Source organism: Poecilia latipinna, unplaced genomic scaffold (genome assembly GCF_001443285.1).
Source record: "Poecilia latipinna isolate Pla-1442-1.1 unplaced genomic scaffold, P_latipinna-1.0 Scaffold889, whole genome shotgun sequence".
NCBI lineage: Eukaryota > Metazoa > Chordata > Actinopteri > Cyprinodontiformes > Poeciliidae > Poecilia > Poecilia latipinna.
The window spans coordinates 358,255-382,757 of record NW_015113505.1 but is presented as its reverse complement, the minus strand read 5'-3'; the positions used below and the strand labels follow the sequence as shown (position 1 = coordinate 382,757).

General features: G+C 39.3%; 4 protein-coding genes and 2 long non-coding RNA genes across 6 annotated transcripts in view; 3 read left to right on the top strand and 3 right to left on the bottom strand.

Moving 5' to 3' along the window:
* The window catches only part of LOC106957254 (bicaudal D-related protein 1), a 19,192-nt gene extending 18,011 nt beyond the window's left edge, over positions 1 to 1,181 (bottom strand). Inside the window, exon 1 of the mRNA XM_015048524.1 lies at positions 806 to 1,181. Coding sequence (XP_014904010.1) covers positions 806 to 1,051 — 246 coding nt within the window. The 5' untranslated portion in view covers positions 1,052 to 1,181. The remainder of the gene's footprint in view (positions 1 to 805) is intronic.
* A 3,676-nt stretch (positions 1,182 to 4,857) lies between these two features.
* LOC106957240 (protein FAM98B) lies at positions 4,858 to 8,126 on the top strand. Its single transcript, XM_015048503.1, has 8 exons — positions 4,858 to 5,003; positions 5,240 to 5,349; positions 5,652 to 5,774; positions 5,858 to 6,126; positions 6,209 to 6,289; positions 6,371 to 6,487; positions 7,450 to 7,596; positions 7,673 to 8,126. Exons 1-8 carry the CDS (start codon positions 4,960 to 4,962, stop codon positions 7,826 to 7,828), a joined length of 1,047 nt encoding a protein of 348 aa, XP_014903989.1. The 5' UTR covers positions 4,858 to 4,959; the 3' UTR covers positions 7,829 to 8,126.
* A 477-nt stretch (positions 8,127 to 8,603) lies between these two features.
* chchd2 (coiled-coil-helix-coiled-coil-helix domain containing 2) lies at positions 8,604 to 12,319 on the top strand. The gene is made up of 4 exons (XM_015048507.1): positions 8,604 to 8,772; positions 9,589 to 9,838; positions 10,439 to 10,586; positions 11,945 to 12,319. The coding sequence occupies exons 1-4, from the start codon at positions 8,723 to 8,725 to the stop codon at positions 11,953 to 11,955; spliced, it is 459 nt and encodes a 152-aa protein (XP_014903993.1). The 5' UTR covers positions 8,604 to 8,722; the 3' UTR covers positions 11,956 to 12,319.
* LOC106957245 (uncharacterized) lies at positions 10,123 to 20,277 on the bottom strand. Its single transcript, XR_001426917.1, has 3 exons — positions 20,168 to 20,277; positions 13,325 to 13,327; positions 10,123 to 10,133 (listed from the first exon to the last, which is right to left on the bottom strand). It is a non-coding gene; the product is annotated as an uncharacterized LOC106957245 (long non-coding RNA).
* Positions 12,465 to 21,272, top strand: LOC106957239 (phosphorylase b kinase gamma catalytic chain, skeletal muscle/heart isoform). Its single transcript, XM_015048502.1, has 10 exons — positions 12,465 to 12,781; positions 14,038 to 14,173; positions 15,699 to 15,877; positions 15,993 to 16,047; positions 16,123 to 16,188; positions 16,264 to 16,427; positions 18,640 to 18,730; positions 18,879 to 19,032; positions 19,108 to 19,233; positions 20,542 to 21,272. The coding sequence occupies exons 2-10, from the start codon at positions 14,091 to 14,093 to the stop codon at positions 20,806 to 20,808; spliced, it is 1,185 nt and encodes a 394-aa protein (XP_014903988.1). The 5' UTR covers positions 12,465 to 12,781; positions 14,038 to 14,090; the 3' UTR covers positions 20,809 to 21,272.
* A 604-nt stretch (positions 21,273 to 21,876) lies between these two features.
* Positions 21,877 to 23,689, bottom strand: LOC106957244 (uncharacterized). Its single transcript, XR_001426916.1, has 3 exons — positions 23,604 to 23,689; positions 23,198 to 23,297; positions 21,877 to 22,108 (listed from the first exon to the last, which is right to left on the bottom strand). It is a non-coding gene; the product is annotated as an uncharacterized LOC106957244 (long non-coding RNA).
* Between the last annotated feature and the right edge of the window lie 814 nt (positions 23,690 to 24,503).

The following is a 24,503-nucleotide window of genomic DNA, read 5'->3' as shown; positions in this document are numbered from 1 at the left end:
AATACTTTACAATTATTTTTGCTGTTGCAAAAATAACAGGGGATACAGTTACATCATATCTGAACAGGGCTTCAGATACAGGAACAAAAAGATGTGTAATCGTTCAAGTGTGAGATTTTATGCAACAAAACACCTGGCACATGGGAACAGCGCCCCTCCTCACGGTCTGGCTATAACACCGACTAGCTGTTGCACAAGAAATGATTACCATAAGAGAGAAGTACAGAACAGTTTGGCAGCGTTTTTCCCCTCACTTTGCAGCGTGTGGCTTGGGAATCATTTCCGTGTTGACATTTCAGTCGGACAGAAAAGCTTGTCCAGTCACCGAAACTGAGAGTGATTGTTTTGTCTTTTTAGAGAGAACAAATGGGCGGAAACCCGATTTTTCTTGCACACAAGTAAAACAACTTATGGGGGGAAAAGTTAACCTTTATTGCGCATTTTATAAAGATGGGACATAAACTTGGAGCACTTTTCAGAAGAAGTGAATGGATTTTTCACGAATTTGGCAGATGGCATTAAAATAACCATTTACTTGCAATTCTGTTCATTCAACCCAGTTTAATCTGTTCCTCTGTGTTTATCGCTCTCTTTAAAACAGAAGACTTTTCCCTCCGAGTTGTGAAAACTCATTATCCCAGTTACCCGCCCACCTAAAACGCAAACTTTTTACGCAGCACATCTCTCCAGTTATACATTTCGCTAATTATACCCCTTTGGTTAATTAAATCCTGTTTGAAACGCATAAAACAAAACAAAACAAACAAACAAAAAAAAAAACAGAAATCTGTTTTTTGCCCCTTACCTCCAGCTTGTCGGTGAACTGTTCATGAAGCTTGTCGCTCTGCTCCTTCAGCTGACGGTTTTCCAAGAGCAACGCGTTTCCCAGCTGCGCTGCCAAAATAACCTCTTCCTCCTTTTGTTTCAGAGCAGCCAGGAGTTCAGAGGGGTCCTGGTAATCTGTTATTTCCTCCGCTCCATAGTCAAAGTAAAAGTCCTCCTCCAGCTCTAGTTTCTTTGGCTTGAAGCTCCACTCGTGCAGCCGCTCCATGACTAACGCGATCGCTGTTCCCCCCCCACTGCTATAAATGAAACACTGATTCTGGTTCTTGTTCTAAAAATGCAGAGAATAAAAGCGCAGAGCTGCTGCCATTCATCGATGGTCCTTGAGAGCAGCTCCCGTGTCTGGATCACAGTGGGGACTCTGCGGGGAAAGTAGTGCCAGCAGCAACGATTGTTTGGTCTCCAGGGGGCGTGGCTCCGCTCACCTGAGCGGCTGCCTCCGCCCCGCCCAGACAGACACCTGTCCTCCTCTCCGGGCCCTGCTGGTGTCATGACTCCTCATCATGGAAACATGACAGCTCCTGATTGAGACTCGGGCATGCAGAAAAACACGTTTTTTGCGGTGCTTTCCCCCCTGCCTGGTGAGTTAATTTGAGTTTATGTAAAGCTCCGACTCAAACAACAGCGATGACTCCACAATGTTGATTCAAATGACTGCGGAAGAGAAATATAAGTCTGTTTGGTTCACTATTTCTGCTACACACCAATATAAAGCAAAACATATTTGTTCATATTCTACCTAATGTTCTTGTATTATATGTTAAAAACCCAAATATTTTACTTGGCTTTCAACTCCAGCAGGATCTAGTTTTAAATTGCATGTTGGTTGGTTTGTTTTTAAACTGTAAGAGTTTTTATTTTTTTATGTTTATTTATTTATTTATTTATTTATTTAAATTGTTATGTTGTGTTTTAATGTACTTTGTATCAGCTGTGGTTGTTTTAAAGTGCTTTATAAATAAAGTTGGTATGGTATGGTATGTGTTTAAAGCTGATTTTGATTAATAACATCTCTGCGCACCATAAACTGTACTTTGTCTCTCAACCTGTAATTGTTTTTCTTTACTTTGCCACAAGAATGTAATGTTTTTTCATGCTTGTTTGTTGTTTTATTTTCCTTTTAATTGTGTAAAGCACTTTGAATTGCAGTGTTGCTGAAAATGTGAAATGTAAATACATTTAATAAATCTATATGGTGAGCATTTTTCAGATATGTAGAGTACTAAAGGAGTGATTATAACTTCTCACTTACTCCCTATAGCTGACCTTAAGGAACCCCTGAAATTCAGGACATTTGCTGAAAACAAAATGAAGATTTTAAAAATGACCTAGTCAAAGTCTGGATCTGAAGCCAAACAGATGTCGAATGTCTTAAAACAGACTGTTTGAGCTTGAAACCTTTATAATATTGCTGAATCAGAACCTATGCTATAAAATGCATTGCCCTTAATAAGTTAAATAATCATTCATAAAATGCATGTTATGCTTCCTCTGGCTTTCTTTCTTTGATATAAAATTATTTTTGATGATTTGAAAAGGTTAAGCATGTGTCATGTAACGGATCATTAAGAAATTTCTACAGATTTTTTTTTTCTTAAACCAATAAACAGGTGTTTTGTCATAGTCCTTGCTATTAAGAGTCTGTTTTGGGAGATTTCTGACTGCCTCAGAGGGGGAGTGTGTGCCCCTCTTTGTCTAGACGCTCTTCAGAGGTTAAAGGTCATCATCCGTAAGCTTTCCTGCAGCAGGAACCGGTGTCTGGGGAATAAGAGACAAAGCATCCTGACGCATGGCAGAGCCTCATAGTCAGCGAAGCCACAGCTTCTGTACATATGGTATCAGCAAACATAGAGGGACTGTACGTCAGCGCTCACTATTGTCTCCATTGTTCCTGTTGATGTGCCACCAGTGTGATGGGCTGTTTAACAGAACGCCTGCTGTGAAATCCTGCAGGGCTTAACAATACATGCAGGCAAAGCTAATAAAGCCCTCGGGTTCATACATGTGCTCATACAGCCAGACATGAGAAGGAGAAGGAGCCGTCTGATTAAAGCTAATAAACATGAACTACTTATACAAAAATGTTGCAGCACACAGACGCCGCCTTCTTCTAGGTCAAACCGATAAGGCCAGTTCTACGTGTGTTCCAGATTATCTGTGGTGAGAAAGTGCAGAAGGAGGCAGGAAAGGTGGCCTTGAAGCAAATCTGACAACCATAAAATCCTCGGAGGGAGGTGATAATGGCAGCCTCTTCACATCACACTCTGTGATACCAAGCGTTCGGCCAGCTCCACGTTATCAGCAACACATGACGCAATGGTGAGAGAGCGCCGGGTCGTAAAGACTAATTAAAGCCAAGAGAACATTTACAGAGCCTATTAAACAGATTTTGGGTGGGTTTATGTCATCGTTTACTAAGTCAGAAAAAACCATTTGACTTGGGATCATAATTTCAGCTAAGTCACACTGTATGAGGTCATCCTTCCTGCATGACATGCGTTGTAAAGAAAGTTATATTTAGCTCTTCTTTCTTAAATGAATGATTCTACATGAACCATGAGGGCTAATGGGAGCAGGCAGTAACTAAACTAATATTTGTTATTGTTGTTAAACCCTCAAACAGGATGAAAACCAGCCGTCACAAAGAGGGCCGATGATGAAAAAAAGACAAGAACAGGCTGCACAATTTTTCAGGGCTCTGATTGTTTTTTATTTTACTTTCGAAACAGATTTTTGATATAGCAGATCTCACTAGTCTCAGTTTTGGGCACGAAGGTCACATATCCAGCAGCTTAGGCTTTTAAAAATCACAGTCCAACCCTACTCTACACGACCAAGTTTAAGGGATTCATACACAAAGCATTCACAAGTTAATATACACCCTTTAGATCTAACATTGTCTTACATACACCCCAGATATCTCAATTAACAGATTAAACATACAAAACAAACTAAGTAAAATCAAACCAGTTTGATTTGACTAGCTAAGGATTCCCATTCCTTATGTGGGAATCAGTCTATTTCCTTAAACAGCTTTTGTTTGTTTGTTCCAGTAAGGAAAAGGATTAGGGAATTCTTTCCAGCTGAAGTCATTAGGCTGTGATCATGTGTGCACTCCACTGATCTAGCCTTCAGGAACTTGACCCATCAAAGACAGAGAGAATAGTGGTCTTCAAAATGAAAACAAACCTGTCAGCCAATGTGTGTGCTTTGCATATATATATATATATATATATAAAATTCTATAAAATATGGCATCTTCTTATTATGGATCTTCTTATTATGCAATAAGTTAGTTAAGAGATGTAACAAAAATGAGAAAAATGTAAATATTTTGTTAAACAAAATAGCAACTGTCGTTACACTGAACTGGTTTGAAACTATTGTGTATTTCAAAAAATACAAAGTTGACTCAAACTTTGCTGGAGAAGAGTGTGCACCTAATAAATAACCATCTGTTAAGACAGGAAGTGACAGACGTTTACCAAAGCATAGCAGAGAGTTTAGTGGCCTGTTTATTACAGAACTTAAGTCACATCTAACAAAAAAGAAATAAAAGTAAAAAACTGCACAACCATTTATATTACTTTGTTCTGTGGGAAGGTTTATTAATGAACATACTTAAAAAGTTTGAATTTTAAAAATTAGATGATAAAACGTTTTTGTATGCAGTGTTGTGCAATCCTGTCAGTACAAGAAAAGAGAAAAAAAAACAACAGACGTCAACATATATTAGAAACCCATCCCAAACATGAATAAGATTGTATTGGTGGATATTATGGTAATCCTATGTTTATTAGAAACCACAAAATTATTAAGAAAGCAACAGAAAAGTAGACAATGATTTAGGAGGAAGCAGAGAAAAGTTTAAGTTACATTACGTTTTTTCAACAATGTTCCCCTGGTTTTTCAAAAGAAAAATCAAATTATTTGGGTATTTTTCCTGTTTACATGTCGTGTTTTATCTATGCCTCCCTCCGGCCAGTAGAGGGCGATACAAAGGAAGCAGGACATCCAACGGAAACCAGGCTTTGTAAACACGCCTGAACTTTCACCTGCGGGTTGAGAAAACTGATAGAAACTGATGTAAATTATCGTTTACTTTTCACTGTGGAAATGGAGAGGAGCGTGCAGATAGTTTCAGCTATTGTATCTCTGGGGTGAGAAATAATTACTTGAACTTTTCTTGCACTACGACCCGGCTTATTCTGGTTAATATGGCCAATCGTTTAAAATGTAATAATATCTTCGGGTTAGCTTAAGAGCTAGCTGTGATTTATGGCTTCATATTTCTCAGTTAACCTTAAAGTTTACTGACTCGGGAATTGACGGTGCTTGGTGAAACGTGTTGGCTGTCTGCCCTGAGGTTCACCTGTCGTCTTCACTTCCTGCTCAGGTACCCTAGAGGAGGCCGCTGCCTCCTGCGGTGCGGGTGTGATGAGCTCCCCTGTCCGCTGCTCAACTGGCTGTCCGCGGAGCTCAGGACTCTGTGTCCGGAGCTAACAGGTGAGGACACAGCTCCTCCGTGCGGCCACTTAGTGTTCAGCTCATAGTTAAATCATAATTACTAACATAACATTTCCTATTGTTGGCAAAGGTTTAAAATCGGGTAAGAAAAAGCTAACTTTTTTTTAAACTGTGTGGTAGATCGACAACGAGTATTGTATAGCTCTAAAATGATTGGGGAAAAAAATAGCGTATCAGAGAGTAGTCTTTATGTTAGAAGACATAATTTTAAAAACACGTTCAAATGTGGAAGCAGGAGAATCAACCACTTTGTTAAACTGACCTTGGTTTATTGTTTTTAGACCTGAGGGGAGCAGGTGACGTCTTGTTGGTGGAAGAGTTGAGAAATTTGATGTCAAACATGTTCTCTCCCTTCGCTGTTATGACTGATGTGCTGGAACCGTTTGCCCTCAACAGGATCACCGGTGAGGAACTGCTTTGTCTTATGGACGATGATATATTCTCTAAACAATTTGGAAATCGCACCTTTTACTTTGTGAATTTGCAGACTTCCTTGTCTCAGAGCTGCTAGCCGCTCATGTAATCAAGGAGAAGGAGATGCATCCCAAAGAGAATTTGACCAGAGAAGAAGCACCCGTGAAAGAGCAGCGAGTTGAACATTACAGCTATGATGATGGATCCTTGTGTGAAGAATGCGAAGACGGAGATGCTGCAGACACAGAGAAAAGGAAGGCAGAGATGCAGGCGGAGTGGATTCCACTGCTGCATGCGCTCGGTTTAGATGCCTCTTCGCAATTTGAAGATGTGGAGAATGAAGTGAGCCCAACTGCAGGACATTAATAAACTTTATCTGCACTGAAAAGTCCTCAGAGCTTAAGAATTGTTTTTTTAAATTCAGGTGAAGTCGAGGCTTGTCTGTCTACCAGATGGAGACATGACAAACCCTCTTCTGAAAACCAGCCTCAGCTCAGAGCAGTGGGTAAGTTCACATGGAAGTTTGCCTGTCGTATAAAACTTTGCATCGATAATATTTAAAACATTTTTCTTTTGTTCCTTTCAGACGCAGCTGCAGAAGATCAATCAGACTCTGTCTGTAGATTATCAGTGTCGGCAACAGATGATGATTAAACGCTTTCAGGTCACACTCGAGTCATTTGCATGGGGTGAGAAACAAAAGGTATTGTGGCAAATCCTTTCTTTAAATGAACTCGAACTGAATTAACAGCTGAAATGAAAGTGGATCCTTCAGTTTTTGGTTAAGAGTTTAGATTTTCTGTGTGAGACAACAAATTAAACTAAATTTTAGTTTGAATAGTAAGTTTGTTCATATTTTTACATGAATAATGCCAGTCAAATTTCCTGTTTTCTTTTAAATATTCCTTTATATTTTTTGAAAAGTAATTTAGGTACTTTACAGTGATATATTTTTACACAGGTCAGTGATGATTACATAATTAGAAACATAGTTTCTTACATCTGTGTTAGACTGTAATATGTTCAGAATAACAACCAGCACATTTTGACTTTTACGCACAATGTCACAGCTTCATGACATTATTTTTAAAAGTTTGTTTTGTGAGTGAAGGTTAATTTATCTCAATAATTCAATTAAAAAAGTGAAACCTCTTGTATTTTGTTGACTCATCACACACAGGGTGATGTATGTCAAGTGTTTGTTTCTAATAAACTTGATGATGGTGGTGCACAGCCAGTGAAAAGCCAAAACTTAGTTCCTCAGAACATTTGAACATCACATGAGACCAATAAAAAACAATTTTGGACACAAAACTATTCTGACTATGTTAGCAACTCCACAGTCATTGTTGGTCTAGAGTGCTAAGCATACGCATATGAGTGGAAAACTAAGTGGAAGGAAGAAGTGTGTTTAGTAACTGCAGCCTTGAGAGAAATTTGAATCCATTTAAAAGTGTGGAGGAAAGACACAAGGCCTGAATTGGAGCTAAAGTTGGTACATCAAGACCTGACATGCCAATTCATCCTGGGAAGGGGCTCCAAATGTCACAAACTACTGGATTACTGTCTACTGAACATCTCTAGTACATGTTAGCTTTAGTTAATGACTTCACTAGAGCTGCGTAGACATAAACTTCCCTGGTTTAGTAGTTTTTTTGCTTGCAGGAGCGCAGAGCTGTTCTAGACTCGGTGCCGTCTCTGGTGTCCCTCACCGGATCCTCCCAAGTGTCTCCATCACTCCTTCTGGCTGCCAGAGAAGATCAGTCCTTCATTGAACCAATAAAAGCTGGGAAGAGCACTGCCGTCTACAAGGTGGAGCTGTGGACATATTTTCATGGGTGAAGCCATCTTTATTTATTTTTTTAACCTCTGATGTTGCTCTCCCTAGATGTTAATGGGCAGCGTCCCAGACAGAGGAGGCCGGCCTGGGGAGATTGAACCTCCTATGCCAACATGGGGAGAACGAAGAGCAGAAGGAAAAGGAGGAGGGAGAGGAGGTGGACACCAACAGAGGTACCGGAAAAAGAAAGGGAAAAAGGAGTAGCGCTCTTTCTAGGTGTTATTTGATAGTATGTTTTTCTTTTTTGTGGGATATAAACGGGTCAGAGGATGGTGCTTGTAATATAATTTTTAAATGATGAAACTATTCATAATTTGTACTCCTTTGTATATACATCATTGAGACCATTTCTGAAGTACTGTAAAGTGTATAATTACTACATGTTCTGGTTTGTGACCAGATATTTCTGTAAGATTTATTTAATTTGAGATAAATAAGCCATTTTATTATCTGTTGGCTTTCCATATTTTGAGATGAGTTTAACAATAAACTTGAAAACAGATTTGTTTTGTTGTTTCTGTGACTCATTGTTCTCATGTTTCCATCACATGAACTATTTTAACCTGTCTTGAAACTGCTTCTATTTCTGTTTTTCCAAAATATTGGAACTGTGGTGATTATTGCTCCCATTTTACAGGATTATTTAATAATAATATCCAACCTGGAGTATTGATGACTGGCTGCTATGAAATATCCTTCAACAACCCATATCAGTCCACCTTTACTCCTGACCTTCAATTCTCTTTGCCCTATTTAGTTACATTTTCTGACCAAGCACCAAAGTTCCCACGTTATAGATAAAAATAATAATAAAAAACTCTTTAAAAAATGTGTTCAAATTTGCGGATTTGTCAAAGGATTCTCATGACACGTATAAAATGATACACAAATAGTTTAAAACCATTAACTTATCATTTGTGAGTTACACAATTGTTTTTTGAGGCACCGGAAGTTACCCGGAGGATAGCTGATGTAACACATGGAAAGTTCCGGATTAACTAAAGGTCGAGATAAAACCGAGCGTGTGTCGTTGCGGCTCAGAGTTGCGCCAGTCTTTTCTCAGTGACAGTGACAGTGAAACAAACCTAGTTATTGAAAATGCCACGGGGAAGCAGAAGCCGGCCCGCCAGGATGAGCCCTCCAGCCAGGTAATACTATATATCTAATGTTGTTAGAAGTTGTTGAAACCGTATGAATTTGGGGCGCGAGTTAGCCTACATGCTAACACCGAGGCAACGGTAACAGTGTCATGTGTCAGACAGAAACTGAGCCAGGAAACTTAATGAGATTTACTGCTGTCAGTGATATAAAACTGTATTTGGATATTTAGATGTTTTAACCAGAGAGTCGAGTTATTTCAGACGTCATCGACTGAAAGGACTGAAGGTCACTCTGCGCTAAAATGTCTTACAGCAGCGAACATTTCCATTTAAACCAGCAAACCATTCTGTATTTATAAAGAATACAAAGGCATATAGACATTAGGCTACACAGATATTTCACCCAATATACTGGTTGTATATTAATCTGATATAACGTATTGTTAAGGTTACAAGTAGTTTTTTGTTGTTTTTTTATAGGTACTTGAAAACTATAAAATAGCTCAACAGCTGATGGATTTTTAAAAAAATATATTTTTTTAAATGTATAAGTGCACATCAACATAATAAACAGTGATGTTTAGTCTCACCAGTTCTGCTACGTAACACGACCTGAAGAAACCTCCAAGTCAGTGACCTTAAACAACACCAGGCTGGACTGTTGTGTAGTTTGTACATTTAATTTTTTTCAAATGGGAAAAACTCTTTATGAACAAACCCCTACATTATTAAACCCCATATTTAATTTTAGTTTATTAGTCCACAGTGATCCAGATTTAATTTTTAACATTATCTCTGCTAGAAAAAAAAAAGTTTTGTACTATTAAGTTTGGCCTCTTGTTAATTGAACTTTGCTTTTCACAGCCGGGCACCTCCATCTCCTCCACCAATGGCCAGTGCGCCATCTCACGCCCCAGTCCCCATGCAGGCTGCTCCGTCTGCAGTGGGCGCTCCGGCTGCAGCGCCCAGACAGCCGGGTTTGTTCGCACAGATGGCTACGACAGCCGCCGGTGTGGCGGTGGGCTCTGCCGTGGGACACACCATCGGCCATGCCATGACCGGAGGCTTTAGCGGAGGACGCTCTGAGGCTGCCAGTCCTGACGTCACGTACCAGGTAAACCGATGAGCAACCTGCCGGGAGACCAGGATTGTGTTAGAGAAGATTATTTTGTTTACCAGACAGCTGGCAGGACTTTAATCACAGATCCAGTAAAGAGTGGTGATAAAGTGTACATGACAGCTAAAGCTCTTGTTTGGATCGGCGAAGAGACGATAAAGATTCAGTACTGTAAGCAAGAATAACCTCTTTAAAGAGTCTAACCTGGAATCAGTGGATTTACTTCAAATCGAGAAGTCGAGTTCAAAAACACACCTATTGGCATACATCAGAGTTAAACTTCTCTGCATTTCTATGTATAGAAATGTTTAAGAGCTAAAATACGCAAGTGCAAATAATACTTGAACTGTGAACACGATTTTAATGCAGGAACAGAAATAAAATAAAAGAAGCACATTTGACAACAGAAACAGGAAAATATATGAAATGCAGCCTGGAAGTATTGCTTGTAATGATAAACATCTTAAGTTTTTCCGACTTGTGTTTTACAGTCTACTGTAAGAATTGTATCTCTGGAAGGAGCTGCAGATGCAAAATGTTGCTTTCTACACATTCAGTGTATCTGTCAGCACATCTTCATGTGGTTTCTGTCCATAGGAGCCGTACCAGCAGCAAGCAGGCCAGCAGCAGCAGGAGGTCTGCTCCTACGAACTCAAGCAGTTCCTGGAATGTGCTCAGAACCAGAGTGACCTGAAGCTCTGTGAGGGATTCAGCGAGGTACTCAAACAGTGCAGGTCTGCTAATGGTAAGTGTACAATAATTATGATTATTTCTGAATCTGTTTGCCAGGTAGCTTTTATAATTTTCTTTTATTCTATTTAAAAAAAAAACTGTCAAGTTCAAGTTTTATCTCCTTACCAGTACATTTCAATGATAAATACTTTTATAGATTATATTTAAAATAAAATTAGATTCTTCTATAAAATCCAAGCCTTCTACATGTGATTCAGAAATCTAATTTTAATACATTGTGTATTTAATGTACGGGCTGAAACTGGTTTAGGCTCCTTTTGCATGAATTACTGCACCAATGCAGCGTGGCATGGAGGACATCAGCCTGCAGTTCTGCTGAGGTGTCAAAGAAGCCCAGGTTGCTTTTATGCGGCCTTCAGCTCTTCTGCATTAACTTTTAGTTGCCACTCATCTTCCTCTTGACAATTTTCCAAAGACTGTTTGAGGTCACTCCAACGTTGTTGACCAATCAAAAGCCAATGGTCAGATACTTTTAGTAGTTTGAAGACATCTCAAGGGCTCCTGAAAAAAAAGAAATCAGCATCTCTACAAAGGTTGACAGAGGGAAACATGAGGTGCTCTATTATTTCCTTCTACACATCCTAGTCTAAATAAGGCGCTTCTGATACTGGATGTAGTTTATAAGTGACTTTAAACAAGGAACGCAACAGTTGTAGTCCATGTTCTGGATACGTATGTTTCTGGTGGCTCTTGAAGCTCTGAGTCCAGTCACAGTCCACAGTCCAAGCAATGGGCCCAGCTAAACGGAAAGGCAGTAGAGCAAGATGGTTCAAGGGCCTTAAACCGACTTCAGCCCGTCTTGTCTCATGAGAGACCTCCAAACTGCTTTGCTTCAAAAACCTCTGCTACCGGTGTTCCTGGTGCTTTTACGCAAAAACACCACTTTTAATCAAACCCTTACCTTCCACTCAACTTTTCATTAAAATGATTGAATACAACTCTGAACACCTGCAAAGTTTGTTGCACAATTGTCAAATTAGAAGTTTACTCTGTGCAGTTGACACAGCTTACCATTGTAAGCTGTGTCAAAGTTATATATTTTTGAAATAAAAGCTCAGTTACATTTTCCTCCTTTATATATCCATCTTTTATTTTTTTTTCTGATGGGGATAAGAAAATGAAGGAAGATTGAGAGAGTAAAATAGGACTGGGGATGACTGCAGTATTATGAAAGGCTGTTACTCAATATAACCACTAGGGGGAGTAGTGTGGCTTTTTAAGCCTCATTCCTGGTTTTCTTAGTGTTTCCTAAATGCTTATTTTATTTCCTATGATGTATAGAAGGATATTTCCTGTTATTATCTACAAAGTAGAACAAACCTCTCATTGAACTTTTCTTTTTCTCTTTAGGTTTTTCTTGAGATGGAAACAAAGTCCTGCAGAGTTGAAATCACACGTCAGCTCACCAGATTCTAGCGGGGTGTAATCTACAAGGGATCAATAAATCAATCATTAAACATGCTTTATTTAAATAATTGACTGGCAACATTATTTTGTGGTGAGAACACTGCTGCAGAGTTTGTAATAATAGTCTTATAAATACTGTTTATATATTTTGGTGTCATGTTTTGAGTTGAGTGTAATTTTAACAGTGCTTTTCATTAGCAGTGCTTTCATTATAAAATCTCAAATAACACCGGATATGTAGAATAAAGCTCCTGGTTCTCACCTTATGGTTTGGTTGTAACGAGGAGAAAACGAATAAAGCACTTGGATGATAATGTCGCTGTGTTTCATTTCACTGCCTCCTCAGTCAGACTACATTACACAACGCTGAAATGTTTCTATTCTTATCCGTTACACTCTTCAATTAGACTTAGGAGCTTCAACGCAGGGATACCTCAGGGCTGCAGCACCTGTCGTGTCACTCTAATCTCAGTGCAGACCACAAACTGAACATGGAAGTGTTTCAAAGTGTCCACAGCTGTGGGAGAAAAAGCTGCTGGGTGTGAGTTTGGGGATCTCTACTGTGTGCATGTGCTGAGCTGCTGCTGCGGAAGAACCCATTTATTTTTGGCATTTGACATTAAAGCTCAACCTTTATAACATGGGACCAGCAATCCTACAGCTATTCCGCAGCACTGGGGTCTGACTGGATTTCTTGGTGGCTGATTTTATGCTTTTTGGAAGGACGTCCAGTTCAAGCATGGAGTACCTCTGGAGCAGCTGAAAGAACTGAACGACGCGGTGAGTAAGCAAAGCGTTTCTTTGGCTTTACTGGAGATGGGTAAATGAAGATACTAAAAGGATCTGATATTAAATAGAAACGTAATCACACAATGAAAAATCTAGAACAGCTTTTAATTTGAGTACTTTTATTCAAAGGGGGGCCAAAAAATTTCACTTTGTAGGGCAAAACTTCTGACATCAAAAATTTTAATGACTAAAAATGATCTTTGACTATTTCCTGGTTACAGGCACTCTTGTCTAGTCCTGAGTCCAAGTTTTTATCAGCTCACCTTCCATCTTTCTAAAGGATTTAGATCTGAGGACAGGGAGGAAAAATGTTTTTTGGTGAATCATTTTTGTTCATTTGACTGTAGATTATTTGTTCAAAGTATCCTGCTTCTAAACAACCGATGATGACCCATTCCCAGTTTTCTGGAAGAAACATATCTGTATTTCAAATGTCCTTAAAAACTAAACAGTTTGTGATGCACTAACTCACCCTTGGTATCATCCGACTACTGTATGCAGTTCTAGAGCAAATCCTTTCCTCGTTTAGCAAACTCCCTACATTTATAAGTGAGAGTAGGACAAAAAAAAATCGTTTTCCTGGCATGTAGATGGCATCTAGTGGGTAAGGAAACTTGTTGACCTCCAAAGTCCCTCTTTAGCATCCTGTCTCTGGGCTTGATTGAAATGTTCTCGATCCTTTCCTATTTAGAAGAGTAGCTAAGAAAATCAGGCCATGCATGTCATAATTATACCTACTTAATGTTAAAGGGCGAGAGGTGGTGACACCCTGGACAGATGGTCAGTCCATCACAGAAACAGGAAGTAATGAGTTGCTGGAGCTGGACGATATGACTGAAAAACGTATCACTATATAAGTGTTCAATATCAGTCTTACAGGTAATTATTAATTAGTTTTTTGTTTTAAATGTCTGAAATACTCCCAAACTGGTGGCGTGACCTTTCCTGTTTTATCCACAGGAAAGGTGTACAGATCTGCAGCAGTTAAGGGGGCAAAGCCAAGCCACAACTATGTGCGTTACTCAACAAGTTGTTGCTTAGTAACCAGACAGTGAGTGAGTTGATGCCACCAACCTTACTAAGGCTTAGAAACTAAAGCACTTCCTTTGCCTTCCTCCCTGTCACTATACATGTTCATGATTTATTGTCCAGCCCTAGGAATTACTCATTAAAAGTTGACACTCAGAGCAACTTGAGAACCCCCTGTGTTGTGCCAGTGTTGTTTTGAGCATGTGCATTTCCTGCAGTGTGCTGTGAGCTATAAGAGGAAAACAGCTGTGCACACATTTGGAAGTGAACCATGACCAAAGAGGAGGAGATCCCAGACTGGGTGGGAGCGAAGGAGTTCTACGACAAGTACGACCCCAAGGAGATTCTGGGCAGGTATGTGAGCAAGAACTGCTGAAGGTCCAAACATCTTCTGCCCTTCAGAGACTTTGTCTGTTACTCATACGGTGAAATTGTCTTTTGCATCCTTATTTGGGTTGCTGCAAGCACACGGTTTGCCTGTAAACATTTATCCTACTCTTCTCAGGAGCTAGGATTTTTTAGCAGTAAAGTATAGTTGGCAATACATATATGTATTAAGATTTAATGTGATAAATGAACAGAAAGCATCGCCTAATTGAAATACAGGGTTACAAATGTAGGTTCTCAACAGACCGAGTCAGATTTAAGGCTAGACTTTGTCAATGTCAGTCCATATAGATATGCTTTGAACTAAACCAAGGATCTCCAGTCCTTGGGAGCTGATGTCCTACGACTTTTATTTGTCTCTGCTTCAACACACCTCAGTCAAAAACGTAGGTCATTAGTTGGACTCCATCAAACTCGAGTGCAAGTTGTAGACGTTATTCAGTCATTTTAATCAGATCTGCAGGACAGGTAATGATGCATGTAACAGACGGAGGACAACAGTCATCGATGGATAGAGTTTGAAATCCATGATCTGAAGCCTTCAGATTTCAAAATGTAGGGCTTATACAGCAAAAAGGCTCAGCTCAACAATGGCATTACTACTACTACTTACTATTGATCAAAGTTTTATAATAATTTAATAAGAAGGTAAATTATATTTTAGAAAAAGGTCAGTTTGGATCTAATAACTTAAAGCATAATTTGAAAACTGTATTTTGTTTTTACTTTATCTGTGTTTGACTGTCTAATTTGTTTGAGTACTAAAAAAAAAAAAAAGCAAAAACACAAGAATGTAGAAAATTTCTCAGGGTGTGAATAGTTTTTTTTTTTGTTTTGTTTTTTTAGATCATTGCATGCACACCCCTCTTCTCCGGTTTTTATTTGTAAAACATCCATGGATCCCTTTGTTTTCATTTCCTTCACACTTTTAAAGTTTGTGGTTGTCAGTTGACTACATGTGACGTGCGTCCCATGAGTTTTTAGTGAACTGCCACAAAACCCAGAGCTTGCTCATTGTCATTCCCGCCGCCTGTCAGATGTTACGTAAGGCTCAGTGTGCAGGAGGCAGCATTCATTAACTTCAACATGTTGTGGACAAAGCTTACATCTCTAAGAGGGTTTTGGTAACGGCAGTCATGCTGAGTCATTACATAACTTCAATGCATTTCTCACATAGAGGTCAGCAGGTCGCTGGAAGTGAGGACATTCTGTTCATTGACAGTCAGAGCCTCAGTCAGGGAGGCGGGTTAGTTTCAGCAGGTTGAACTCTGAGACTGAACCTTTAAAAAAAAAAAATCAATTTCATCAGAATACAGTAACAGAAGTTTTAATTCATTTGTGTGTGTGCAAATGAATGCTAAAAGGCAGATAAAAGCATAAATTATCATATGAAACTGAAGTTCCAACTAAAGTGAACAGACATGTAAAGTTTCTACTCGGATATTAATCAAGATCCCACACAAGCTGATGTTTTCCTCTCTTCATTGGACAGGGGAGTAAGCAGCGTGGTCCGTCGCTGTGTGGACAAGCGCACAGATCAGGAATACGCTGTGAAGATCATAGACATCACCCCGTCTGACAAAATGACTCCGCAGGAGATCCAGGAGATCCGAGAAGCGACGGTCAAGGAGATCGACATTCTTAGGAAAGTTTGCGGGCAGGAAAACATCAGTAAGCATTTTCTCTATTCTCAGTTTAACTGGAATTTTTTTTTTTTTTTTTACCTTTGTCCGATGATGCTTAGATATTTAGCTGATCCACTGATGAACTGAATTCTCCTCTCCAGTACAGCTGAAAGATTGCTACGAGTCCAAAGCCTTCTTTTTCCTGGTTTTTGATCTGTAAGTGTCAGGACTGACAGATATAACACATCAAATATCCTGCAGCTTCTCTAATGTCTTGTTTCTTTCCCTCAGGATGAAGAAAGGGGAACTTTTTGACTACCTCACAGAGAAAGTAACTTTGACAGAGAAAGAAGCCAGGTCAGAAAGCAAGTTTTCTTAGGTAGTGTAATATTTTTAAAGACATTTTACAATTTAACGTGTTACTCCTTTTAGAAAGATTATGCGTGCTTTGCTGGAGGTGCTCCAGTTCCTTCACAGCCAGAACATTGTTCATCGGGACCTTAAACCTGAGAACATCCTGCTGGACGACAATATGAACATCAAACTCACAGATTTTGGCTTTGCTGTGCAGATCCAGCCAGGACAGACACTGAAAGGTGAGGGAACAGTTTCCATAGTGACCAATTTAAACACGGCAGACATCTCATCAAAGTTTACCGTATTTTCCGGACTATAGAGCGCACCTAACTATAAGCAGCGCCTACAATAAAAAATTTTTTAAAAAAACCTGGAAACGTACATATATAAGCCGCACCGGGCTATAAGCCGCTGATATCTCCGCCGCTCTCAAGGACACAGCAGAGGGCTGCGTCCTTAATAAATCTGCTAAGGACGCAGTCCTCCGTCTCCAATGTCGAACCATGGATTTATTCACGCCGAGCTTACGTGTAGCGGCTATCAATCTGATAACATTCAACTTAAAAGCTGCATCATATGAGTTTGAATAAATTTCTCCATCGTGCCTGCTGTGCTTGTTCTAAATGAAAATTAGCGCTTTCGTCTTTGATTTCCAATTTTGACTTCCAATGATTCACTTCCTGCTAAAGAGCCCCCTGGCGGCTGAAGAAAAATTCACAGAAAAGCCGCACCGGGCTACAAGCCTCTTGGTTCAAAGCGTGGGAAAAAAGTAGTGGCTTAGTCTGAAAAATAAGGTACATAAATCCTTACAAACAGACATAATGACAACTCCAAGCTTTGACTCAAAGTTCAACAATAGCTACAGTGTCACTTCCTGCTCTTGCGGTCTTTGCTGCCTGCAGAGTGTGCTGGTCATTACAGCAGCAGTTGGTTGCTGGGGGGCGTAAATCTGGATCTGGTTGCAAAGTGTGCTTCCTGCTATGAACAGCACAGGACACCGCGTACCGCCACAGAGGGTCGCAGTACGCTGAGCTTTCTAAATAGACTTCTCAGAAAGCTTAAGATCATTAGCAGTAGTAGCTGGCAAGGAAAGTTTCTGATGAACTGTACGTCTGCCGGGGGAGAGCTGTCATCTCAGTGTGGATATCTCTAAAACACGCTCTGAAAAATCTCAATACTTAAACCTGACTTTGACTTCTGGCACATTCTCAAATCCAACAATGTAAAAAAAAAAAAAACTATTGATATTTTTCTATACATTTGTAAAGCAGATTCTTTTTTGTGTGTGCTAAAGATATAAAAATAATGCAAGCGGTGAACTGAAAAAACAAATCTGTTTAGAGGCTCGGCAGAAGTTCTCTACCACCCACTAAACACCCCGACTCTTTTACTGTACTTCCATATTGAATGCTGGTATTTATAACTCAAAGGATAGCACTATTATTTATCAGTCATCACTGATCATACAATTATGAAAATGTTAATAATGCTGAGACAAGAGTGTAATGACTAATAATTGGGAGCTTATTTACCTATAAAGGATTTTTTTCTATTAGTCACATTTATTGTTTATTAACATTTACAATCATAACAGGAAGTAAAGTTTTACCTGACATGTAGCACCCTCATTTAAAGTCCGTAAATATCAGGCTTATAAGACTGTTGATGAACAGTACATGTGCCGAAATATATCAGTCTTCTCATTATAATATAAATTTATATTAAAAAAAATTAGAGAAATTTCAGTAATTATCCACATCCATTAAATAGGTGAAAGAGAGTTTCCTTTTATTAAATGTATCTACCACATTCTGGGTTTGGATTTTTTTTTCACCCAAAAGAGATTCAGATATTTTATAATTTACTTTTGCAAAGGGATAATTACACATACTGGTGCACTTCACCAAAATAGAAAACATAAAGCACGAAAAATCATTTTTGAAGTATGAAAGTTTCATATTATGAGGTTATACAAATGGAAAAAAAAATGTTTGCAGGCTGAGAAAGTGTGTTTGAGCAAAGCAATGTGTAAAACTGATTCAGTAAAACCAGCAGCAACGGGCCAAATAATACAGTTTAAATTAAAAAAATATATATTTAAATGAGTGGCTGTAAGAAAAAGTTTAAACAAATCTAATTTCCACATTTAGGGAATAAAATTAACACTAAATGGTTTGAAGAGGAAAGGTTTAAGTCGACTTGGGGGTGAACAAGGTCATGTCCTTATACAATGTATCTGATTTCAACTGCACTTCAATTCCTACAGTAGATATTATTCAGTTAATTTTCTATCTAGCTCTGAAACAAGGATGTTTCTTTGATTAAACATTCAACATTCCTGTTCACCAGCACACAAACTTGTGGATGCAGAGTGCAGTATGTTCAAAAAGCAGAAAGAAGTGTGCTCAGTTTTTAAAAGTTTCCGTCTGTTTGACTGTGTGTTTCCTGCAGAAGTGTGTGGGACGCCTGGTTACCTGGCTCCTGAGATCATCGAGTGCTCCATGGATGCAGGTCACCAAGGATACAGTACAGCTGTTGACATGTGAGTGACCAGAGACGAAACCACGTCCGTCTCACATGAGCTGTTCTGTTGATGCTGCTATTATTGAAGCTTCGGTTAGATGGTTGATAACATAGTTTCTGCTTAACCAGGTCACAGATTTGCCTGCTGTTGGTGTTTGTGTTTACAGATGGAGCGCTGGTGTGATCATGTACACGCTGCTGGCCGGCTCGCCACCATTCTGGCACAGAAAACAGATGCTGATGCTGCGGATGATTTTAGCAGGGAGCTACGACTTCTCATCTCCAGAGTGGGAGGATCGCTCTGACACAGTCAAAGATCTGGTAGGTTTGTTTTGCTTGTCTTTGCCTGCAATAAGCTTTTAGAAATCTAAAAGTGGCGTCGTGCCATTTACTCAGATCTCCCGGATGTTGGTGGTGGATCCGAGGCAGCGGTTCACTGCGTCAGATGTTCTGAACCACACGTTTTTCTCCCAGTACGTGGTGAACGAGGTGCGACAGTTCAGTCCATACAGGCGCTTCAAGGTAAGGAAACGTCAGATTTCAAGACAAATGGAATCAAAATAGTTTGCTAGCATTTGAAGAGTTTGCCTGATTCGAGAGATTTCATCCACAGATTAAAAATGAAGCAGATGCTGAGGTAACGGTTTCCTTAACAAAAATTATTTCACTGGACTGAAAGATTTTTGAGATTTGTTTTTGGTCTGAACGATCTCCTAGACTGTGGCCAAGTCTGTTCCCATCAGTTATACACTTTATTAACTGAATTTTAATCTTTTTTTTTCTCTCAGATTCTTACATCCCTAGGGGTGTAAATCGCACCAACAATAAAATCAACAGACTTAATTTTTTTCATTTGAAAGTGTAGAGAAAAAAATGATCAAAATACCCACAATATTTCCAATTCATACTGTACAAAGATTGATTTGCACATCACAGTTAAATAAGTAGTAAATCCCCCTGTTTACTACTGCTTTCTTTTCTGGAAAGCACAGAGGTGAGATCTTTCTTGTGGCTATTTTTACAGAAGCACTCTAAATTCTTTGGGTTTCTTGGCTGTTGCTTGGCATCTTGAAGTTTCAGCCCAGATTTTCTGTACGACAGAGACGTGGAGACACTCGGTCTCCAATGAGCCGTCTTTGGTCGCTCCTTTATTACACTGATGATACTTCTGGGTCTTTGTTGAGCTTAAAGACCCATTTCCTGGGTTCTGGTTGAGAGCCCCTCCAAGCAGTTAGACTGTGAAAATCTAACTGTGATTGTGATTTATAAGAAAACGGTCACCAAGAATAATTGACATCTAATGCTGCAGTTGGATTTTTAAATGTCATCCTTCACATCATACTCTAATTTTCTTCCAAATACTGGGTGAATTTATCCCAAAGAGTTTAATTTTGGGTTGAACAGATCAGATTTTTCTCTCAAACCACTGAATCATTTTTGATGTTCACTGACCAACTTAAGACGGGTCTCTACATTTTCCTTCACGTACATTTACCGATGGTAAGGTACCTTTGTTATTGAGCTTCTACACTATAGTGGTGGCCAGTTGTTACCTTTTAATTTTATTTTCCTACTATAATCTTAGAAACAATTCTGGCCTATACTGACATGCTTTGGTCTTATTTACTGTATAATGTTGGAGTGGCTGAAAAGAGAAAAGAAACTACTCCACTTCAACTCATTACATTATGAATTAACATCTGAATCTTCATTAAACACCTATCATTTACTTATTAATGACAAAATACAAAAGAGAAACAGTCAATTTGGATCACGATTTAAGACGAAACTACCACTCCGTTGTTATGAATGGTTACGTTTCTCCATCAGGTCATCTGCATGACCGTGCTCGCCACGATGCGCATCTACTGCCACTACCGCCGTGCCAAACCCGTCACCAAGGAGGTGATAAAGAGCGACCCGTACGCCGTCAAGCCCATCCGCAAACTCATCGACGCATGCGCCTTCAAGATCTACGGCCACTGGGTCAAGAAGGGCCAAACTCAGAACAGAGCTGCACTTTTCGAGAACTCTCCAAAGATTGTCCTGCTGTCCCTAGCCGCCGAGGCGGATGAGCAGGGCCAACACGGCTGGTAAAGTGGCCACAGGACTGGGAGTCACTTCTACTCCAGAAACCGAACTGGTAAACTGAGAAACAGCCCGACTCGGGTGTTCTTTGAATGTTAAAGTTTGGAGGACGTGCTTAAAAAAACTTTCTATGCAAGAGAGGCTTTTGGATTTCTGTTTTGAAGAAGCAGAGAAAGTTCTGGAAAGTAATAAGTTCTTAATTTAGGGGAGCGTAGCCTCCAAGGCGCCGAGTCAAGTCTTCATCTTTTGTCAGACTATTTATTCACTTACTGTAAGATCGGTATGTAGATTTTAGTTTAAAATTTTGTTTTTTTCCGCAAAATGTCTCAAGTCTGGATGGCTGAAATTTCAGTGAACTTGTATATTTGAGAGTGGACAGGCTAAAAAGATTATATAATGACAATTGCTCTAATAAGAGAGTACTTTAATTTGCATAATATAAACATATTTATTAAATCTTTCATGTATTTGAAGGTTGTGTCTTTGAGGTGAAGGTATTTTGGATGTGTTTTATGCATCTCTCCCGGAGCGCTTTGTTCCCACCTACACAAATGCAGCACACACAGAGTTGGTTTCAGCACAGTGACAGGTTTATTATGAAGGAGTGGGGGAGAAGGGGTCACAGAAAGCACCACAGGTCACAGAGGGCTTGTTTCTGGCACAAGGCCTTCCTCATTCCTGTCCAGGGGTGGCCCTGCTGCGCCTGTTTTTAGCTTCATGTGCGGTCTGGCTGTGTCCAGGTGTGAAAAGTGATTGTGTTACATGAAACAAGATGTTTCATGTAGTTTTTAAACGGTGTAAAAAAAAAATAAAAATAATAATAATGCCACAGACAATTGCTTTGTGATTGTCAAAAAAAAAAGAGGGAAAAAGCATTTCAGTGAAGTGTAGTTACCACAGATGAAAACGTCGAGTCTCTTCCCGTTTGGAAACTGGGCGCTCTGCTGGAAAATACGGCAGGAACATTAATTTCTAAAAAAAAAACCTATCAATGATATCAAGTAGATCACTGTACTCATTCCTGTGTAGCCAGACAAAGCTGAGGAAAGCAGCTGCCCAGGTGATTTTGTTTTTGGCAGAAATGAGACGAGGCTGTTGCATGGTGTCTGACTGTGTCCAGTACGGAGAACCAGCTGGAGCAGAATTCAGCCATGCCACGGGTCACCTTTCCTTCCCACTGATCCCAACAATCACGTAACGTGTGCGACCGTTAACGGTGAGAGTAAAACATACCGTCCTGCGAGAAGGTCAGGTCAGTTAGAGAGCAGCCATCAGGTGTAGTAACAGCTCAATCACGTGCTGCAGGACTCTGACGAATGAAAAGCAGAGCAGACTGTAAGGCAAGCCTCACCATCAGTAAACAAACAGAGATTTTAATCCAAGGTTTTCAACATGTTGTCACTCTGACGCAAGAACGAGGGACATTACGACCACTCTGATCTTGTTGTGTCAGTTTGTGAGAGCAGTAATTTAGCATGGTGTCTGACTGTATTTACTACATGCAAAGTAACACAGAATTCAGCCATGCATCCAGAAACATGCTATATGCATGTGGTTTTAAACACATTATGGCTAGTAACATGTTCTGTGGTGATAATTCAACAAGGTTAAAGAACTAAAGCACTCAAAGCATGCTTGGTGTGTGGATGTTAGGATATCCTTTAAAAAAAATAAAAAATATATCTTAACAGCCAACTTAGCAGTTTAGAAAACCATTGCACAACTTTAGATAAATAGTGATATAGTGATGCCATATTGTTCACACCCAATATTTTCTGATTATGATTGTTTTATAATGGAATAAATCAGACTGATTTGACATGAATTTGGACTCTGTGGATTCGATATGATTCATTATGAATTGCCTTGACGTGGCATCTGTTGTCAAGTGGCAGTATATAAATAAACAAAATTATTGTAAGTTCTGCAGGCACAAATACTCAGTGGAAAAGCCAGTAAAAACAAGGGCTTTAAAATGCGTTTTGTGACGCTCCTCCACCGTGTTTCTTACTGCTGCCACACGAGGGCAGTATTGGGAAAGTATGTGTGTGTATGTGCTGGCTCCTAAATTGTGGCGTGCAACCAACCAACCAACACCAGCTATATTTGTTGAAGAAAATTAAACCTAAAGTAGATCATAGAATACAACACAGTCCATGTTTTTCACAAACGCTTTCTCCTCTTTGTGGTATTAAACATGACAATGTAGCAGGCAAACCGAGTTTTACTACTGCTTCATTTTTCTGTTCGTAACATTTTTAAAGTTTAACAGTAGAAATGCTGATTATTAAAAACCAAACCTGCGGATACTGTTTACAAGCTGGTTTCACTTAGAGATGGGACATAAATCGACTCTCCTCATCATCCCAGCACCACGTGCATGCTCCCCCCTCCTCACCTCTGCCACCAGCGGGTCAGCGTGTTAAATTAGCATCTGTTGTAGCATCTTTTTTAGCCTGGCTGATGGCTGGCATCAGGCCACCGGCTCCACTCTCCTCCTGTATCACAGGAGAAAAGGATGCATAGCAATGTTATAACTATTTACCGACCTGTAAACACCACAAGCAACACGTACATTCACATTCACGTTGTCATCACTTTATAATGCATTTACAACCGTCAAGAGCCACATACTGAGCCCGCATTGACACCAGAAATGAACGATTTTACATTTAACACGCAGTTAAATTACTTACAATAAGCTGGAAGCGGCAATTCCATCTGTTCATCTTTCAAATCTCCCCCTGTCTTTAAAGAATACAATTTTTCCCGAGGTTTTATCTCTAAGCCTACTTCCTACTTACCTCAACCGACGTGGCCCATCGGCATCTTTCTTCTTCTTCTCTGCTTTAGAACGTTTCTTCTGAGGCTGTTCTAATCAACAACAAGCTCATCAGCGCCCCTCACTAATCTGGAATCAAAACTGCAAGTACTTAAAAAAGTTAAAAAAAAAAAAAAAGTTTCCTGGAAAGCAGGTTGAATACTGTTGTAGTACACTGTGTACAAGAGAAGAAAATTAAAAAAAAAAGGTTTCCTAGAAAGCAAAGCAGGCTGAATACGATTACAACCAGATATTGTAAACAGATTTACATACCCTTAAAAAAACACTTTTAATTGTCCTGTAAAACATTAAATCAGCTTATACTTTCATTGTTTTAGGTCAGTTGAGATTAAAAGTCATTTTATTTAATAATTGCCAGAACGATGGATTACATGCTTTTGATTATTTTATTTAGATTCAGAAGTTAATACACTGTAACATAAATAGAATCGATTTCAAAATGTTCATCCACAGTAACCAGGGTTACCTTTGGAGGAAAAAGAGGAACCCAATAAGACATGTTGAAATCCATGTCAAATTAATAAACAAGACAGGGTGGGGGGGGGAAGAAAAACATGCAGACTTGTGTTGCCAGACTAAGAGTAGAAGATTTTAATTAGACCCAAAACACTTTTGTGACTCTTTACACTCAGAAGATAATGAATCGTTGATTTACAAAAAACAAATTTGATTTATTTCTGAAATTAATGGCACATTAGTTGTGCTGACTTAAATACTAAATGTGTGTATTATTTTAGTCTTTGAACAGTTGAAAACATACATAAACAAAGAACTTCATGAGAATTGCAAAATGTAAAATATACATTTTGCAATGTATATTGTACATTGCAATATATATATATATATATATATATATATATAT

What these genes read in the sequence shown, in the direction of transcription:
- LOC106957240 (XM_015048503.1), top strand. Translation starts at nt 4,960, where the DNA reads ATGGAGAGGAGCGTGCAGATAGTTTCAGCTATTGTATCTCTGGG. An exon ending in TCAGCTATTGTATCTCTGGG is followed by an intron (nt 5,004 to 5,239) that starts GTGAGAAATAAT and finishes CTTCCTGCTCAG; the next exon opens with GTACCCTAGAGGAGGCCGCT. An exon ending in GCCTCAGCTCAGAGCAGTGG is followed by an intron (nt 6,290 to 6,370) that starts GTAAGTTCACAT and finishes TGTTCCTTTCAG; the next exon opens with ACGCAGCTGCAGAAGATCAA.
- chchd2 (XM_015048507.1), top strand. Translation starts at nt 8,723, where the DNA reads ATGCCACGGGGAAGCAGAAGCCGGCCCGCCAGGATGAGCCCTCCAGCC. An exon ending in AGGATGAGCCCTCCAGCCAG is followed by an intron (nt 8,773 to 9,588) that starts GTAATACTATAT and finishes TGCTTTTCACAG; the next exon opens with CCGGGCACCTCCATCTCCTC. An exon ending in GTCCTGACGTCACGTACCAG is followed by an intron (nt 9,839 to 10,438) that starts GTAAACCGATGA and finishes TTCTGTCCATAG; the next exon opens with GAGCCGTACCAGCAGCAAGC.
- LOC106957239 (XM_015048502.1), top strand. Translation starts at nt 14,091, where the DNA reads ATGACCAAAGAGGAGGAGATCCCAGACTGGGTGGGAGCGAAGGAGTTC. An exon ending in TTGACAGAGAAAGAAGCCAG is followed by an intron (nt 16,189 to 16,263) that starts GTCAGAAAGCAA and finishes TACTCCTTTTAG; the next exon opens with AAAGATTATGCGTGCTTTGC. An exon ending in CTGACACAGTCAAAGATCTG is followed by an intron (nt 19,033 to 19,107) that starts GTAGGTTTGTTT and finishes CCATTTACTCAG; the next exon opens with ATCTCCCGGATGTTGGTGGT.